This window comes from Engystomops pustulosus, chromosome 5 (assembly GCF_040894005.1).
Source record: "Engystomops pustulosus chromosome 5, aEngPut4.maternal, whole genome shotgun sequence".
Classification (NCBI taxonomy): domain Eukaryota; kingdom Metazoa; phylum Chordata; class Amphibia; order Anura; family Leptodactylidae; genus Engystomops; species Engystomops pustulosus.
The window spans coordinates 110819733-110837555 of record NC_092415.1 but is presented as its reverse complement, the minus strand read 5'-3'; the positions used below and the strand labels follow the sequence as shown (position 1 = coordinate 110837555).

The 17823-nt window shown below is 44.9% G+C and overlaps 1 protein-coding gene across 5 annotated transcripts in view; it reads left to right on the top strand.

Moving 5' to 3' along the window:
* The window catches only part of ADAMTS16 (ADAM metallopeptidase with thrombospondin type 1 motif 16), a 360296-nt gene that overhangs the window by 117056 nt on the left and 225417 nt on the right, over window positions 1-17823 (top strand). For all 5 annotated transcript variants that reach the window (XR_011855812.1, XR_011855811.1, XM_072152917.1 and 2 more), the window contains exons 7-8: window positions 13234-13393; window positions 17104-17209. Coding sequence is in view for 3 of the 5 variants with exons in the window: in XM_072152917.1 (XP_072009018.1) it covers window positions 13234-13393; window positions 17104-17209 (266 nt within the window). In the remaining 2 variants the exon portion in view is untranslated. The remainder of the gene's footprint in view (window positions 1-13233; window positions 13394-17103; window positions 17210-17823) is intronic.

The following is a 17823-nucleotide window of genomic DNA, read 5'->3' as shown; positions in this document are numbered from 1 at the left end:
CCTCCTCCGAACTACCATCCGTGGGCACGGCGCCATCAGTCGGTAGCTCTAGGCACAGCAGCAGTGCCGTCGCTAAGCGACAGCAGGCGGTGCTCAAACTGCTGAGCCTAGGCGACAAAAGGCACACCGCCCAAGAGCTATTACAGGGCATCACGGCGCAGACTGATCTGTGGCTGGCACCGCTGAACCTCAAGCCGGGAATGGTTGTGTGTGACAACGGCCGTAACCTGGTGGCGGCTCTGCAACTCGGCAGACTGACACATGTGCCATGCCTGGCCCATGTGTTAAATCTGATAGTGCAGCGTTTCCTCAAGACATACCCCAATCTGTCTGATTTGCTCACGAAGGTGCGCCGCATCTGTGCGCATTTCAGGAAGTCCAGCCCAGATGCTGCCACTCTCAGGGCAGCGCAGCGCCGCCTCCAACTGCCCGCTCACCGACTGTTGTGCGACGTGCCCACGAGGTGGAATTCAACACTGACCATGTTATCCAGAGTTTACCAGCAGCGCAGAGCGATTGTAGACTGCCAGATGTCAACTTCCACCAGAACTGGTAGTCAGGTCAGTCAGCTTCCTCAAGTCTACAATGAGGAGTGGACGTGGATGTCTGATATCTGTCAGGTGCTGAGTAACTTTGAGGAGTCAACACAGATGGTCAGTGGCGATGCCGCCATCATCAGCCTCACCATCCCGCTGCTTGGCCTGTTGAAAAACTCTCTGGTCAGCATGAAGTCGGAAGCTTTGCGCTCGTCACAAGAGACGGGGGAAGAATATTCCCTTGTTGATAGCCAAAGCACCCTGAGGTCTGTTTCTCAGCGCATATCGGAGGAGGTGGAGGTGGAGGAGGATGAGGAGGAAGAGGAGGAGAATGTTGGCGAGACACAAGAGGGGACCATTGTTGAGTCCTTCACTGTTCAGCGTGTATGGGCAGAAGAAGAGGAGTTGGAGGAGTTGGAGGAGGAGGAAATGGACAGTCAGGCCAGTGAGGGGAGTGAATTCTTACGCGTTGGTACTCTGGCGCATATGGCAGATTTCATGCTAGGCTGCCTATCCCGTGACCCTCGCGTTCAAAGAATTTATTCCAGCACCGATTACTGGGTGTTCACTCTCCTGGACCCACGGTACAAGCAAAATCTTGCCACTCTCATCCCTGCAGAGGAAAGGAGTGTGAGAATGCATGAATACCAGCAGGCCCTGGTGCACAAGCTGAAACAGTATTTCCCTTCTGACAGCGCTAGCGGCAGAGTGCGTAGTTCTGCGGGACAAGTAGCGAGGGAGAGTAGGCGAGCAGGCAGCTTGTCCAGCACTGGCAAGGGTACGCTTTACAAGGCTTTTGCCAGCTTTATGTCACCCCAGCAAGACACTGTCACCTGTCCCCAGTCTCGGCAGAGTAGGGCTGATCTTTACAGAAAGATGGTGAGGGAGTACGTAGCTGACCATACCATCGTCCTAAATGATCACACAGCTCCCTACAACTACTGGGTTTCAAAGCTGGACATGTGGCACGAACTGGCGCTGTACGCCTTGGAGGTTCTTGCCTGCCCTGCCGCTAGCGTCTTGTCCGAGCGGGTTTTCAGTGCAGCTGGTGGCATCATCACCGATAAGCGTACACGCCTGTCGACTGACAGCGCTGACAGGCTGACGCTTATTAAAATGAATAAAGGCTGGATTTCTCAGAATTTCCAATCTCCACCAGGTGAAGGAAGCTCAACCTGAATAATTGATCCACTCCTCCTCCTCCTCCTCATTTTCCTCCTTCTCCTCCTCTTTGTACAGTAAAGCAGAGGAAAATGGCTATTTTTTGACAGGGCCCACTGGCTCTTGCTATACTTCATGCATTTAATTTTTCTGGAGGGCCACCTACCCGGTCCTCTGTTTGAAACAATTTTTGTGAGTGCCACATACAGGCACTCAATCTATTCCATTTTTCTGGAGGGCCACCTACCCGGTCCTCTGGTTTGAACAATTTTTGGGACTGCCACATACAGGCACTCAATCTATTCCATTTTACTGGAGGGCCACCTACCTGCTCCTCTGGTTTGAAGAATTTTTGGGACTGCCACATACAGGCACTCAATCTATTCCATTTTACTGGAGGGCCACCTACCTGCTCCTCTGGTTTGAAACATTTTTGGGACTGCCACATACAGGCACTCAATCTATCCCATTTTACTGGAGGGCCACCTACCTGCTCCTCTGGTTTGAACAATTTTTGGGACTGCCACATACAGGCACTCAATCTATTCCATTTTACTGGAGGGCCACCTACCTGCTCCTCTGGTTTGAAACATTTTTGGGACTGCCACATACAGGCACTCAATCTATCCCATTTTACTGGAGGGCCACCTACCTGCTCCTCTGGTTTGAAACATTTTTGGGACTGCCACATACAGGCACTCAATCTATCCCATTTTACTGGAGGGCCACCTACCTGCTCCTCTGGTTTGAAACATTTTTGGGACTGCCACATACAGGCACTCAATCTATTCCATTTTACTGCAGGGCCACCTACCTGCTCCTCTGGTTTGAACAATTTTTGGGACTGCCACATACAGGCACTCAATCTATTCCATTTTACTGGAGGGCCACCTACCTGCTCCTCTGGTTTGAACAATTTTTGGGACTGCCACATACAGGCACTCAATCTATCCCATTTTACTGGAGGGCCACCTACCTGCTCCTCTGGTTTGAAAAATGTTTGGGACTGCCACATACAGGCACTATCCAAATTAAATTGTCTCCATAGCAGCCTCCACACGTTGTCTCCATTCCTACCTCCAAAAGTCGTCCATATAGCTGCCTCCATACATCGTCCCTTTATCAAACGAGGTGTGTCAGGCAGAAATTTGGGTTGTTTTCATGGATTCCACATCAAAGTTGTTAACTTTGTCGCCACCCTGCTGTGTAATCCACAAAATATACTTGCAAACTTTTACCATTTAGGGATATTATTTCAGCGCTTCTTGCGCATCTGTTTACATTCCCCTCACCCGCCATATCCTAAACTTATAAGAACGCTACTACACTTGATCTTATACAAAAGTGCTGTTTGGGGAGTAGCCTAGAGACAGGGGCTTGGATTTGCGAAAGCTCGCCTGGCAGCGGAGCGCCAGCTCCATGCGCATCATGCGCTTCTTGCGCATCTGTTTACATTCCCCTCACCCGGCATATCCTAAACTTATAAGAACGCTACTACACTTGATCTTATACAAAAGGTTCTTAGAAGTGCTGTTTGGGGAGTAGCCTAGAGACAGGGGCTTGGATTGGCGAAAGCTCGCCTGGCAGCGGAGCGCCAGCTCCATGCCAAGATCCAACTAACATAGTTTTAACTGCAGCACCTTTAATCTACTACTAGTTCACTGCCTCCATACATGGTCCCCTTATCAAACGAGCTGTGTCAGGCAGAATTTTGGGTTGTTTTCATGGCTTCCATGTTAACTTTGTCGCCACCCTGCTGTGTAATCCACAAAATATACTGGCAAACTTTTATCATGTACCGATATTATTTGAGCACTTCTTGCTCACCTCCTTTGGTTCCTCTCTGCCACCCATTGGTTTGAAGCCTGAGTCCATTTAGGGTATGTCGCCATGACACTCTCTAGCCTGCTGCCGCTGCCTCTGCATGCCGTCCCCTATAGTGTCAGGGTCAATTATTGCATGTTTTAGATGCTATCTAGCTTCATTCTGTCACTCTGTCATGGCCATGCTGTTGCCCATAATTTTGGCATAATGGTGCGTTTAAGCAGCCTCAGAGGCATCCATGCATGCTGCCCCTGCTGTTTCCTGTCCATTTCCGTGGTGTTTCCATCCTTTTCTGAGGTTCCCAGGTGTTTGGCCAAGCTTCCCTGTGCAGAGCCTTGGTCCCCTTGAAAAATGCTCGAGTCTCCCATTGACTTCAATGGGGTTCGTTATTCGAGACGAGCACTCGAGCATCGGGAAAAGTTCGTCTCGAATAACGAGTACCCGAGCATTTTAGTGTTCGCTCATCTCTAATTAATTCCATTCGGGGTGTAATGTGGTGTTTTCTAAATATCTCGCCAATTAATTTTTAACTCCCTTTGAAACACTTAAAGCATGAACACACTTCCTAAAACCTGTTTAATATATTTTAAGGGGTGCAGTATCTAAAATTTTAGTACAAAATAACATCCTGCCTGTTTTGCACTATACAAGCACTTTGTGTAGGAGCTAGACAAAGTGCTTGGATATATTTTATTTAATGTAACCAAATTAAAGCAGACCTATATTGCAGTACAGTCATGCCAAACGTTTTAAGAATGGCACAAATATTATATTTTCACATGATCTGTTGCCCTCTGGTTTTTATGTGTGTTTGTCAGATGTTTGATCACATATAGAAAGACAAATGCAATCATATTATGAGTAACAAAAGCTTTTATTGACAGTTAGAATCAGCTTCTGGACCAAATCCTGACTGATAAGTAGTCCATTCCTGCACAATCAATGCTTTCATTATGTCACAATTTTTTTTTTTTGTCTGGGGAGTTTCCAGGCCATGGGACCAAAATTTCTGTTTTGTTCCCTGAGCAACTTAGTTATCACCGTTGATAACTGCTCTTGGACGGTTGGAAGAAGTTGCTCTTGGAGGACATTCTGGTACCATTCTTTATTCATGGATGTGTTTTTAGGCAAGACTGTGAGAGAGTTGATTCCCTTGGCTGAGAAGCAACCCCACACATGTGTGGTTGCACAATGCTTTACAGTTGGCATGAGACAAGACTGGTGGTATCGCTCACCTTGTCTTCTCCAAACAAACTGTTTTCCATTTGTTCCAAACAATTGGAAAGGGGATTCATCAGAGAAACCGGTAATTGTGTTTCCTTGAACCACGACAGCACCCAACCAGAGAGAGAGGGCTCCGCCTCCAGGGACAGGAAATCCAAACTTTAAAGGTGCGGTACGCCCATCTCCTACAGTGGATTACAGAGACTGCATGGGACTTAATGCTTGGTTATTTCTGACCACCGTATTCATTCAACCTCATCATCAGACCCGTGTGACACACACATAAATTACTAAACACCCAAAGTGTGAGGAGAGAGAAAAAAAAAATTACAAGGGTGGGAATATCCAGGGTGCTGTCGTGGTTCAAGGAAACACAATTAACGGTGAGTAATTACCGTTTTCCCCCCTCTCGCCACGACAGCACCCAACCAGAGAGAATAGCATCGAAAAGTTAGGGAGGGATCACCGGAGCTAGTACTCTTTGCCCAAAAGATAATTCTTGTGCACCCTCTAAGTTCAATCTATAGTGCCTATAGAAAGTGTGAGGAGAGGACCAAGTGGCAGCCTGACAAATCTGGCTAACTGACACCTCTCTAAATTCTGCTCTAGTAGAATGGGCTTTTAATCCCTCCAGTACCGGCTGCTTTGCGTCCACATAAGATGAACTAATAGTCAGCCAGATCCACCTGGATATAACCATAGCTGAGGCCTTTTTCCCCTTATTCTTGCCTCCAAAAAGGACAAATAGACTGTCAGAACTCCTCCATTCTTCAGACCTGGCTAAATAGATTTCAATAGCTCTTTTTACATCTAGTTTACGGAATTCTTTCTCTCTATCCGAAGATGGGTTACTACAGATGGGTGGAAGCCTAATCTGTTGGGATCTATGAAACCTAGAGGCTACTTTAGGTAAAAAGGCCGGGTCTGTCATAAGCAACACTCTATCATCTAATACCTTAGTGAAAGGTGCGCTACAGGATAGAGCCGAGATTTCTCCCACTCTAAGTGAAGTGATTGCCACCAGGAAAATTACCTTATAGTCATGCTCATTAAAATGGTTAAATGGCTCAAAATGGTTCTTTTAGTAAATAATTTAAGACCAGTGTGAGGTCCCATGGGGGCACTGTACATCTCTTAAATGGAGTCATACGAGATGCTGCATTTTTGAATCGGGCTTTCCAGGGATGAGAGGCTACAGGGAGAATCGAACAGGGAGCTAAGGGCTGAAATCTGCACTTTAAGTGTGGCCGGCTTTAAACCCTTATCCTGCAGAAAATCTAGTATTTTAGCCACATTTGGATGACCTAAATCTATCTGCTCCAGACTGCAGAAATCTGAAAACACTCTCCAGACCCTAAAATAAATTTTAGAGGTAACCACCTTCCTACTCTTTTTCAGGGTTGTAAATACCTTATCTGAGAGGCCTTTTGATTTCAAGATGCGCCTCTCAAATTCCAGGCCATCAGATGGAGACTCGCAATCTGTGGGTGAAATACTGGTCCCTGGGAGAGAAGATCCTGTCTCTCTGGGAGGATCCAAGGATCTGACACCGATAGTTCTCTCAGTTTTGAGAAACATGCCCTCTTGGGCCAGAAGGGGGCTATAAGAATGACTCTGGCCTGATCTTGCCTTATTCTCCTCAGAACTCTAGGAAGGACTGACAGAGGCGGGAATGCATACGAGAGGTTGAAGTCCCATGTTATCGAGAAAGCATCCAGACTCAACGGTTGATCCTTCGGGTCTAGGGAGCAGAAGAGCCTGACTTGTCTGTTCTTCCTTGTGGCGAACAGGTCTATCTCTGGCCAACCCCAGAGCCTGGCTATCTTGAAAAAAACTTCTTGGTTTAGGGACCATTCCCCCTGTCGCAGAAGATGACGGCTTAGGAAGTCCGCTTCCAGATTGTCCTTGCCCCTTATGTGGATCGCCGACACAAATCTTAAGATGGTCTCTGCCAGCCTGAAGATCTGATTCAAAAGATTCATTAGAGATTCGCTCCTGGTACCTCCTTGGCGATTCACAAATGCCACTGCCGTCACATTGTCCGAAGCGATCTTCAGTTCTGTCCCCTGAATTACCGGCAATGATTGTTTGATCGCTTCTAGAATGGCCTTTAACTCCCTGTAATTTGAAGACATCCTCTGGGACTCCTCGCTCCATGTCCCCTGGAACAGGAGGTCCTTCACCTGGGCTCCCCAACCCCAGGAACTTGCATCTGTAACCATAGATAGAGGATTCTCCTCTCACCATGGTTTGCCTACTTGGAGGTTTTCTTCCCTTAACCACCAATCTAGAGATTCTAAAATCTTCTGAGGAAGCACCATCCTGCAGTCTAGACTGGACTGGTCCCCGTTCCATTTCTTTAACATGAATAGTTGTAATTGTCTTGCATGAAACATCGCCCAAGATACTGCTGGAATTGCTGCTGTGAAGAGACCCAGAATCCTCATTATTTCTCTTATTGTAGGGGATGATTCTCTGTATAACCTTTCCACTGAGGCTCTTATTTTCAGAACCTTGTCCTGTGGAAGGAAGGATCTTTGGTAACTGGAATCCAACCGGATGCCTAGGAAGATCTTTGACTTGGCGGGTATAAGGGAGGACTTCTTCAGATTCACCATCCAACCTAGGCGGTGTAAAATCTCCAGCACCACTTTTATCTCGACCTCCAATTTCTCCACTGAGCTTCCTATCAGCAGAAAGTCGTTGAGGTATGGTACAAAGATTCCCTGATATAGGCTCCCACCTTGGATATTAGTTTCGTGAAGACTCTTGGAGCTATAGCTGCTCCAAAGGGCAGTGCCCTGAATTGAAGGTGTTTGATCCTGCCATCCAATACTACCGTCCACTCTCGGGTATTTCCGGCTGTCTGGATGAATGGGGACGTGGTAGTATGCATCTGCCAGATCTATAGAAGCCATATAACAGCCCTGAAAAAGCAAGTTTACTGTTGATGGACTCCATCTTGAACCTGTCTTCCCGCAGGTAGCGATTCAGTGGCTTCAGATTTATGATGGTACGGAGGGAGCCATCTGGTTTCTTTATGAAGAACAGAGTTGAGTAGAATCCCGTTCCCTGCTCCTGAAGTGGAACCTTGCTGAGCACATTTTTCTCCAACAGGGACCTCACCTCTGTCTCTAGAGTCTGTTGAGCTACTCGCCCAGACACAGATGTTATCTTGAAGAATTGTGGGGGGGGATAGGAAGGGTAGCCTTAGACCAACCTGGATAATTCCCAGGATCCAGCCACTCCTTGTGATCTTCATCCACTCCTCCCTGAACAAGGAAAGTCTTCCCCCTACTGGTCCCCTGGAGTCATTGCTGACTGGGGCTTTTGCTGGAGTCTTGAGAACATGAAGCCTCTAGATTTTCTAGAGGATCGTCAGACCTCCTTCTTATCTCCGGATCTCTGTGGGGATCTAAATCTCCTTGAGGAACGAAAAAATTTTCTTTCCTGAGGTCTTGCACTGGGGAACCCCTTTTTCCTGTCTGCCGCCTTCTCTAAGGTATTATCTAGAGTGGACCCAAACAGGAATTCTCCCTCACAAGGGATACTGCATAAATGGCTTTTTGATGCTAGGTCACCTGCCCAATTCTTCAGCCATAAAGCCCTTCTTGCTGAATTTGATAAAGCCCTTGACAACCGAAGAGCGTACACCGAAGCATCTGCTAAGAAGGCTGAGGCCCTCTGTGCAGTGGTAACTTCTGTAATGAGATGCGATCTTGAAGCACCTGTCTTAATTTTTTCTTCCAGTTGGGAAAGCCATACAAATAGTCATCTGGAGACGCATGTTGCAGCAATATTATTTTAAACGTGCTTGTGGCAGCCTCCCAGGAACATCTCAGAAAACGATCTGCCTTTTTGTCCATGGGATCCTTGAGTAAGCCTGAATCTTACACTGGGAGTGTGCTTTTTCTGGAGACTTTGGATACCTCAACATCCATCTTTGGCGCTTTATCCCATACTTCTGTATCCTTTTCCGGGAATGGATACTTCCTTTTCATTGCCCTCGGGACAAATACTTTTTTGTCTGATTTCTTCCATTCCGCCTTGATAAGGGAAGAAATGTTCTCATGAATGGGAAAAAATTTTTTCTTTTTTTTCTCCTAACCCTTGGAACATGATTTTACAGTGGATTTTACCCTATGCGATTCTTCCCTCGTAGTGGTGTCCACAGATTCTCTACCACCTTCGTTAGAACTCATCTCGTCTGGTGGAGAGTACTTTACCCAGCGTCCTCAAACACAATATCAGACTGTTGGAGTAGATCCTGTGGCCGGCTGTGGGTGCAGAATTACACACAGGACTCCTGTGTGGGATCTCCCATTTGAATCTCCCGCTACTGACGTCATCCAACACGTGGGACGCCGTCCAGTGTGTCACTTCCGGTCTCTAACGGAAGTGGAGCCGACGCCACCTTCCCGGCTTGTGTTCCGGAGACGGAGAGAGGCTGTCTCCCTCAGCCGCCAACACTCCATCGACCCCCACAGACTATCGCTGTGACTCGCAGCCTTCACTGTTTTAACCCCGTCGGGGTACCGGGAAACTCCCATTCCCCCTCTCATTGCGATTCGGAGCCTCACCGAGGCGCCCTGGATCCCCCGTCAGGAACAGGAAGCCACTGAAGGAGATGGGGTATACTACACCTTTTAAAGTTCGGATTTCCTGTCCTTGGAGGCGGATCCCTCTCTCTCTGGTTGGGTGCTGTCATGTTGAGAGGGGGAAAATGACTTTACCTCAGTCCTCAGCAGTCCGCTCCCTGTATCTTTTTCAGAATATTAGTCTGTCCCTGATGTTTTTTCTGGAGAGAAGTGGCTTCTTTGCTGCCTTGACACCAGGCCTTGCTCCAAGAGTCTCCGCCTCAAAGTGCTTGCAGATGCACTCACACCTGCCTGCTGCCATTCCTGAGCAAGCTCTGCACTGCCAGTAGCCCGATCCCCAAGCTGAAACACTTTTAAGAGACAGTCCTGGTGCTTGCTGGTCCTTTTTGGGTGCCCTGGAGCCTTTTTGTCATCAATGGAACCTCTCTCCTAGAATTCCTTGATGATGCGATAGATTGTTGACTAAGGTGCAATCTTTCTAGCTGCAATACTCTTCCCTGTTAGGCCAGTTTTGTGCTTGCACATGTTTTTTTTATAGATAACCATGGTTAACAGAAGAGAAACAATGATGCCAAGCACCAGACTCCTTTTAAAGTGTCCAGTGGTGTGATTCTTACTTAATCATGACAGATTGATATCCATCCCTGTCCTCATCAACACCCACAACTGTGCTAATGGAGCAATCACTGAAACGATGTTATCTGCTCCTTTTAAGGCAGGCCTTAAAATTGCTGTTAAGCTTATGACTCTTTATAACATTCTAGAGTATATGCTAATTGCCATTATAAAACCTGATGCAGTAGACTTTGTAAAAATTAACATTTGTATCATTCTAAAAACTTTTGGCCATGACTGTACATGTAGGGCTATTTTGAAAAAAAGTGCACAACATAACGTGGGTTTCAATATAACTTGTAACTTTTAATAATAGGGCTCTGTCAGAAGGGTAAAACAGGTTTTTGGGGCAAGCGTTTAAACGGGTATTCCCACGAAGACAAGTTTCTTACTCAGTATAGCACTCGGGACTCTGGATAGCAAAATAACACATTCTCTAATTCATTGTTATTAACAAAAATTCAGCATTTCACAGATATAAGTCCAACCTATTTCTGTCAGTCCTGGTGTATACAATTTCAGTTGCCCCTAGACACGGCACAGTGTCTTCTGACTTTATTGTCGGGCCGCCATCTTGAATTCCTGTGTGAATCCATGCTGCTGAGTTTCTGTGTCTTTCTGCTCTAAGCCTGTAGCCACGCCCCCTGCAAGGACTCACTGATTCACTTCCTTTCAGCACATGGTGAGCAGAGAGGAGCTGCAAACTACAAGGAGATAAGTGATCCAGGGGCAGGGGAAGGCAGGCACATGTCTGTGAGATGTAGCAGGGCTCACAGTGTAACAGTGTAAAAGTCTGTCACCCTCCATGAAATAGGCATCTCATTCATCTCTGATCTGTCTCATCACTTTCTGTGTGTAAGAAACCATTACAATGTCAGACACCAGATGAAAGTGTATATACATCTGTACCCTGGGCCAATTCTAGCATATTTGCTGCCTGAGGCGAATATTAAAATGCCCCCCCCCCCCCCCTCCCGGCTCCCTGTTAAGTAAATCCTGAAACTTTACTAACAATTAACATCCCTACAGACAACGCACTGACACTGTGTGACTGACTACAGGTTCTGAGAGTCATTAGTGGCATCTAGTACCTTATAAATGACAATCTCTTCCATCAGGAGGACTTTATTCCGTGCTCTCCAATCCATGATGTATCACTGCTGAGTTCACAGCCAGATGCCTTCATCTCTGTGCAGCATCTCCACCCAGCGTCCCTAAAAATACCACTGTCATTTACTTTATGAAGTCTCCTGGATAACAACACTGTGCTCCTAAATAATATATACCCCTCACAACACAACTGACCACATGATCCACACATATAAAACATCCCTTCATTATATATGTATATATTCTACTGGAATTATAGCATGCACAGCACCCCCATCAATATACAACACCTCTAATTTATTAATACAGCCCCTCCCCAACATTTGGTTTACATGATGCAAAGTAATCTATTGTATCATATAATTAATAAATCCAATATATCCTACCGTTATTATGTTACATGATTTTACATACAGTGCTACCCTGACCAAATATATAGCACCCCTTAATGAATATATAATATATACATACACTCACCGGCCACTTTATTTGGTACACCTGTCCAACTGCTTGTTAACACTTAATTTCTAATCATCCAATCACATGGCGGCAACTCAGTGCATTTAGGCATGTAGACATGGTCAAGACAATCTCCTGCAGTTCAAACCGAGCATCAGTATGGGCAAGAAAGGTGATTTGAGTGCCTTTGAACGTGGCATGGTTGTTGGTGCCAGAAGGGCTTGTCTGAGTATTTCAGAAACTGCTGATCTACTGGGATTTTCACGCACAACCATCTCTAGGGTTTACAGAGAATGGTCCGAAAAAGAAAAAACATCCAGTTAGCGGCAGTTCTGTGGGCGGAAATGCCTTGTTGATGCCAGAGGTCAGAGGAGAATGGGCAGACTGGTTCGAGCTGATAGAAAGGCAACAGTGACTCAAATCGCCACCCGTTAAAACCAAGGTAGGCAGAAGAGCATCTCTGAACGCACAGTACGTTGAACTTTGAGGCAGATGGGCTACAGCAGCAGAAGACCACACCGGGTGCCACTCCTTTCAGCTAAGAACAGGAAACTGAGGCTACAATTTGCACAAGCTCATCGAAATTGGACAGTAGAAGATTGGAAAAACGTTGCCTGGTCTGATGAGTCTCGATTTCTGCTGCGACCTTCGGATGGTATTCTGATGGGTCAGAATTTGGCGTCAACAACATGAAAGCATGGATCCATCCTGCCTTGTATCAACGGTTCAGGCTGGTGGTGGTGGTGTCATGGTGTGGGGAATATTTTCTTGGCACTCTTTGGTACCAATTGAGCATCGTTGCAACGCCACAGCCTACCTGAGTATTGTTGCTGACCATGTCCATCCCTTTATGACCACAATGTACCCAACATCTGATGGCTACTTTCAGCAGGATAATGCGCCATGTCATAAAGCTGGAATCATCTCAGGCTGGTTTCTTGAACACGACAATGGGTTCACTGTACTCAAATGGCCTCCACAGTCACCAGATCTCAATCCAATAGAGCATCTTTGGGATGTGGTGGAACGGGAGATTTGCATCATGGATGTGCAGCTGACAAATCTGCGGCAACTGTGTGATGCCATCATGTCAATATGGACCAAAATCTCTGAGGAGCTTCCAGCACCTTGTTGAATCTATGCCACGAAGAATTGAGGCAGTTCTGAAGGCAAAAGGGGGTCCAACCCGGTACTAGCATGGTGTACCTAATAAAGTGGCCGGTGAGTGTATGTTCTGCCTTATGTTAGCCGTATAAACACAAAACGGCAAAGGTGCTAGGACTGTCCTCTGTGGTACCTCAGTGCACCCATCTCCACAAGTTTCGCACACAGCATGTTCAGTCTGATTGTGTTAACAGCACTATTCTATTTGTGAACTCTTCTATATACACAGGGCGATATCATTTGTTATGCTTACTGAAGCATAGGCTACACATTACAAAGACAGTCAATGCTTTACTCACACATATTAGGCATTCTGATCACTAATCATTTTATTGAGAACATTGGACATTTATCACAACCTTAACAGTAAGTATTAATAGCCTATTGCATCACACATTTTATTAAATGATGTATGATGTGCTTTGTTAAGCAATGTATGAATGAAAAGCAATGTACAAGTGTGAATCATGACAGCTAGCTTAGTACTGTCATAGATGTCATAATTTATGTGTAATACAGTGTATTCATTATTTCTGTCTCAGCCTGGTCTGGTAATAAATCATCATGCCGATCAAACACTAAGCAGCTTTTGCCAATGGCAGTCTGGGCTCATGGGAAAAGATAGCAGTCGACATGATCATGCCATCCTTCTTACTGGATTGGATATATGTTCCTGGAAGAATGAACCTTGTGACACATTAGGTGGGTTTTTTTTACCACACTTATTCCACAGTGCAGCATTTCTTGGAGTCTGTAGTTCTACTGTCCATTGAAATATATCATTGAAAGTAGATTATGGGGATCAATGTTGTGCTGCGATTTTTCCAGTCCGTGCCGCATGTAAACAAACAGGAGCATGGATGCTGCCCTGCATTCAGTTTCCGGTTGGCCGAGGTAACTCGCCACGTCCACCCGTGTGGCCGACCATCTTGGCCGGCCAGAAGCTGAATGCAGCGTGACTTTTGTGCCCACGTGGGGCAAGGATCTGAGACATCGCAGCACTGGTCAGTGTCATAAGTACATGTTTATTTATTCTTTTACCCCACCCCATCCCGGCAACCCAAAGGTTTTTTCTATACCCTCACACAACCCCTTTAAAGTGGCTTTGGCCCCGATAAATCTGCTAGCAGTGTTTTGGCTGTGTGGGATGTTTACAACCGTCACATGAAAAGTCGCAATAAACCCCATCAATAGTAACAACATAGACCAGTGTAGGGACTGGCATAAATTTGCACCAAAACTTGCGCCTTAATGGGAATTTGTATAAATTGCTATTCATGAATTCAGTCAAATAGTATATGGCTGCAAATAATGAATTTAGCGCAAGCAGGGTAGATGCCAAAGTAACTTTGCACTGTCCTATGTGGCGCAATGGAAGTTGCTATGTTTGTAATTGTTGTGCTACAACTGCCTCAAAACAACGACAAACATAAGAAAAAAAACTGTGCTAAACTACCCCTTATGAATTGTCATGTGGAATAAGGGGGAGCACAAGCCTCTTGGTTTTGGACAGAGGATACTCAAATGTCTTGGTTATGAAGGACTAAAACAGTTAGTTTGTAAAGTAATTAAGAGGGTTCAGGTTTCAGCCAAAAAAGGTATTGTTTGTATAATGAAATGATATTACCTTTTCCCATATATATTCAATATGAATTTCTCTACTTTTCTTTATCTCAGCTCTTATTACACTTCCAGGAAATAAATCCAGGCCATAGCAAAAAGTGATGGACAGACAGCTTCATGACGTGTTGCAGTTGCATCTGTCAGTTATCAGAGCCGTGTACCTGTTTGTCTGTCACTAGGTGAGGAGTGGGTTTGCTGAAATTCGGGTTCGTCGAGTATGTTTGAACATCCAGAAAATAATTAGGTTCAGGACTTGGACTTGATCCGAAATTAAACCTGAAAGCAAACAAACCTTAATACCCTTAACCTGTTGACGTAATAGCACGTCACGGGTTGGCCGCGGGTGCATGTAGAGGGCTCACGTGCTGAGCCCTCTCCATAGCCGGTAAGTCTTTGCTGCATACTGCAGCTAAGGCTTATCGGTAACACCCGCAATCGGCGCCAGCAAAGCTGCCAGCGGCTTCAAAAGAATGCTACTTCGGGTTAACCCATGCATTACAATGTGCTATCAGCACATTGTAATGTATGAGTAGTAAAATACACATATACTACCATTCTGTAGTATGGCAGACAACCTAGGGTTAAAGTACCCTAGGGAGTCTGAAAAATAGTAAAAATAAAAAAAAGTAAAAAAAAAAAATTATAATAAAAAACCCTAAAAACTCAAATCACCCCCCTTTCCCTAGAACTGATATAAATATAAATAAACAGTAAGAATCATAAACACATTAGGTATTGCCGCATCCAAAAATGCCCGATCTATCAAAATATGATAACTGTTTTTCACTGCGTTTTATCCCGTAACAGAAAATCGCGCCCAAAGTCGAAAATGGCACTTTTTGTCATTTAAAAAAAATAAATAAATAAAAGGTGATCACAAGGTCGAACAGTCCTAAAATTGATAACATTGTAAACCTCATCAAAATCTGCAAAAAACGACACCACCCACAGCTCTGTACACCAAAGTAAAAAAAAGTTATTAGCGCCAGAAGATGGCAAAATCCCCAAAAAATTTTTGTACAGGAGGTTTTCATTTTTTTAAATGTATGAAAACATTCTAAAACCTATATAAATTTGGTATCCCTGTAATCGCATCGACCCAAAGAATAAAGTAGACATGTCATTTGGGGTGCACAGTGAAATCCGTAAGATCCAAGCCCACAAGAAAACGTCACAAATGCACTTTTTTATCAATTTCACTGCATTTAGAATTTTTTTCCCGCTTCCCAGTACACGGCATGGAATAATAAATACCATCGCTATGAAGTGTAATTTGTTACGCAGAAAACAAGTCACACAGCTCTGGACATGGAAAAATAAAAAAGTTAAGGATTTTTGATCATGGGGAGTGAAAAATGAAAATGAAAAAACAAAAAAGGGCCAGGTCTTGAAAGGGTTAAATGGCTGTATGGCTGTAGGGGGCTGCAAAATTATGCTAATAACAGGTCAATTGCCCTGTTATATATGGGCTATGGAAAGCCCTTAAAATAAGAACACAAAAAATATATAAATAATCCTACTAAAAATGTAAAAAAATAAATAAAATGTTGTTGATGTCACTAAGCCTAAAACGATCTGTGTGTTCAAATGCAGTTATTCTCATAGTCGATTAAAGAAACGATGGGAAACCACAAAGCCTTCCTCTGGGTGTTAAAGGTGCTCAGACCCAGTTATTCTCATAACGTGAAAAGAAGCAATGGGAAAAACCCATAAACCCTTCCTCTCATGGTGGTTTAAGGTGCTCAGACCCAGTTATTCTCATAGAGATAAAAGAAGCTATGGGAAATCCACATACCTTCCTCTCACTGGGGTTAAAATCCTGCTCAAGGAGTATTTCATCATCTTCAATTTGGAATTCAGGATATGCAGAATTTGACAATTTAAATTTTTAAACTAGCTGATGCGGTATTTGACTTAATTGGATTCTCTAACCACTCACTCAGGCACTGGCACAACCAAGTCATGTGGGATCCATGCCTGGCTCATCTTAATGAAAGAGAGGCTGTACTGCTACTTGGCAACTTCCGCCTCCTTGTGCTGCCGCTGATCTCTCAATGCCGGATGGGAACTGTGCCAGTATTGCCTCCACCGGTAGTGCGCTTTTTCTCTCGCGCACTACCGGTGGAAATAAGGATGCTATGCTATCCTTGTAGCATGGATCCAAAAGGGTGGTCACCCAGTATTTGTCAATGTTGACTATCCAGGTGTCGTTGAGCAGGTACTGCAGAATGTATTGTCTCGTGGGCATGGCTGCTCAGAAGCAAGGACAAGCTGTCCTTTGTGGGAGGTGTCTCCGATTCCACCTCCTCTACCTTATCCCTTCAGCCACACTCTAGTAATGCCAATGAGTTGCATTTCCTGCCTGGCCAATCACAGCCATGCGCTTTCTCAGCATGGTTGTGGCTGTTATGGGGCTGAAAGCTGGTGAATTGGGACCTCGGCAGTCAATCAACCAGCTTTCCGCGGTTTTCCAAAGCCTGAACAACATTTTCCCGCTTCGGGGTCGTAGGTGTGGGACACGCCATGTTTGTTCATCACTATCTATCACATGATCATAGACAGATTTATAGCCACTGGAAGTTAATAACTGAGAAATTCATAGCAAAATTGTATTGAAAAATGGTATAACATCCAAACAGTAATCTGTATTTGCTGCAACATTTATTAGTTTATTGCATTGACATTATGCTTCCATTTTCTGCACACTATACTGCATAAATTAAAAGGGGTACAACTATACTGTATATATTGTAGTGGGTGAAATATCTATGTCCATTTTGATTTTACAGGTTTTGCTCCAATTAGTGGTATGTGCAGTAAATATCGTAGCTGCACTATTAATGAGGACACTGGGCTAGGACTCGCATTTACCATCGCTCACGAGTCAGGTCACAAGTAAGCTGTTTTTATATTTCTATATCATATTGAATGTGGTATTGGAGTCCAGGAGAATGGGGTTGTTGGGGTGCTGGGTCTTCTGTGGATGTTGTGCAATGTATCTTGTGTAATGTCTCAACAATAAGATTAAGGACGCTAACAGCATAAGGTCACTGTGAAGTGGTTAGTTTGGCTAATGCAATTTTATTAAATCAATTGTCTAAAATCTTTCTTTTTTAAACTTTCAAGTACCCCCATGGTGCACAAATAACATAATAAAACATGTATCCCTGTAGGTAACCAGTGTTGGACCTCCTACGTTGTTACTGGTCGTAGCAGTTATGTGCCTCACAACTCTTCACAATCGGAAGCTAAAAGGAAACCTACCATCTCAGATCTACCTATTAAGGTAGATCCGGTGGCAGGTTCAATTAATGAATGACATGGGGGCCCTTTTTAGGGCTAATCATTGAGTGGCCTGTAACTTAATAAATCTTTTATCGCCTAATTTACAAATATCTGAAAGAGGCTACTGGGACATGGAGTAGCCGGTGCTGAAGCTACACGGTGCGGCTACTCCACATCCCAGTAGCCTCTTTGGATCCTCCTACTACAAGATCTGCCAGGAGCTG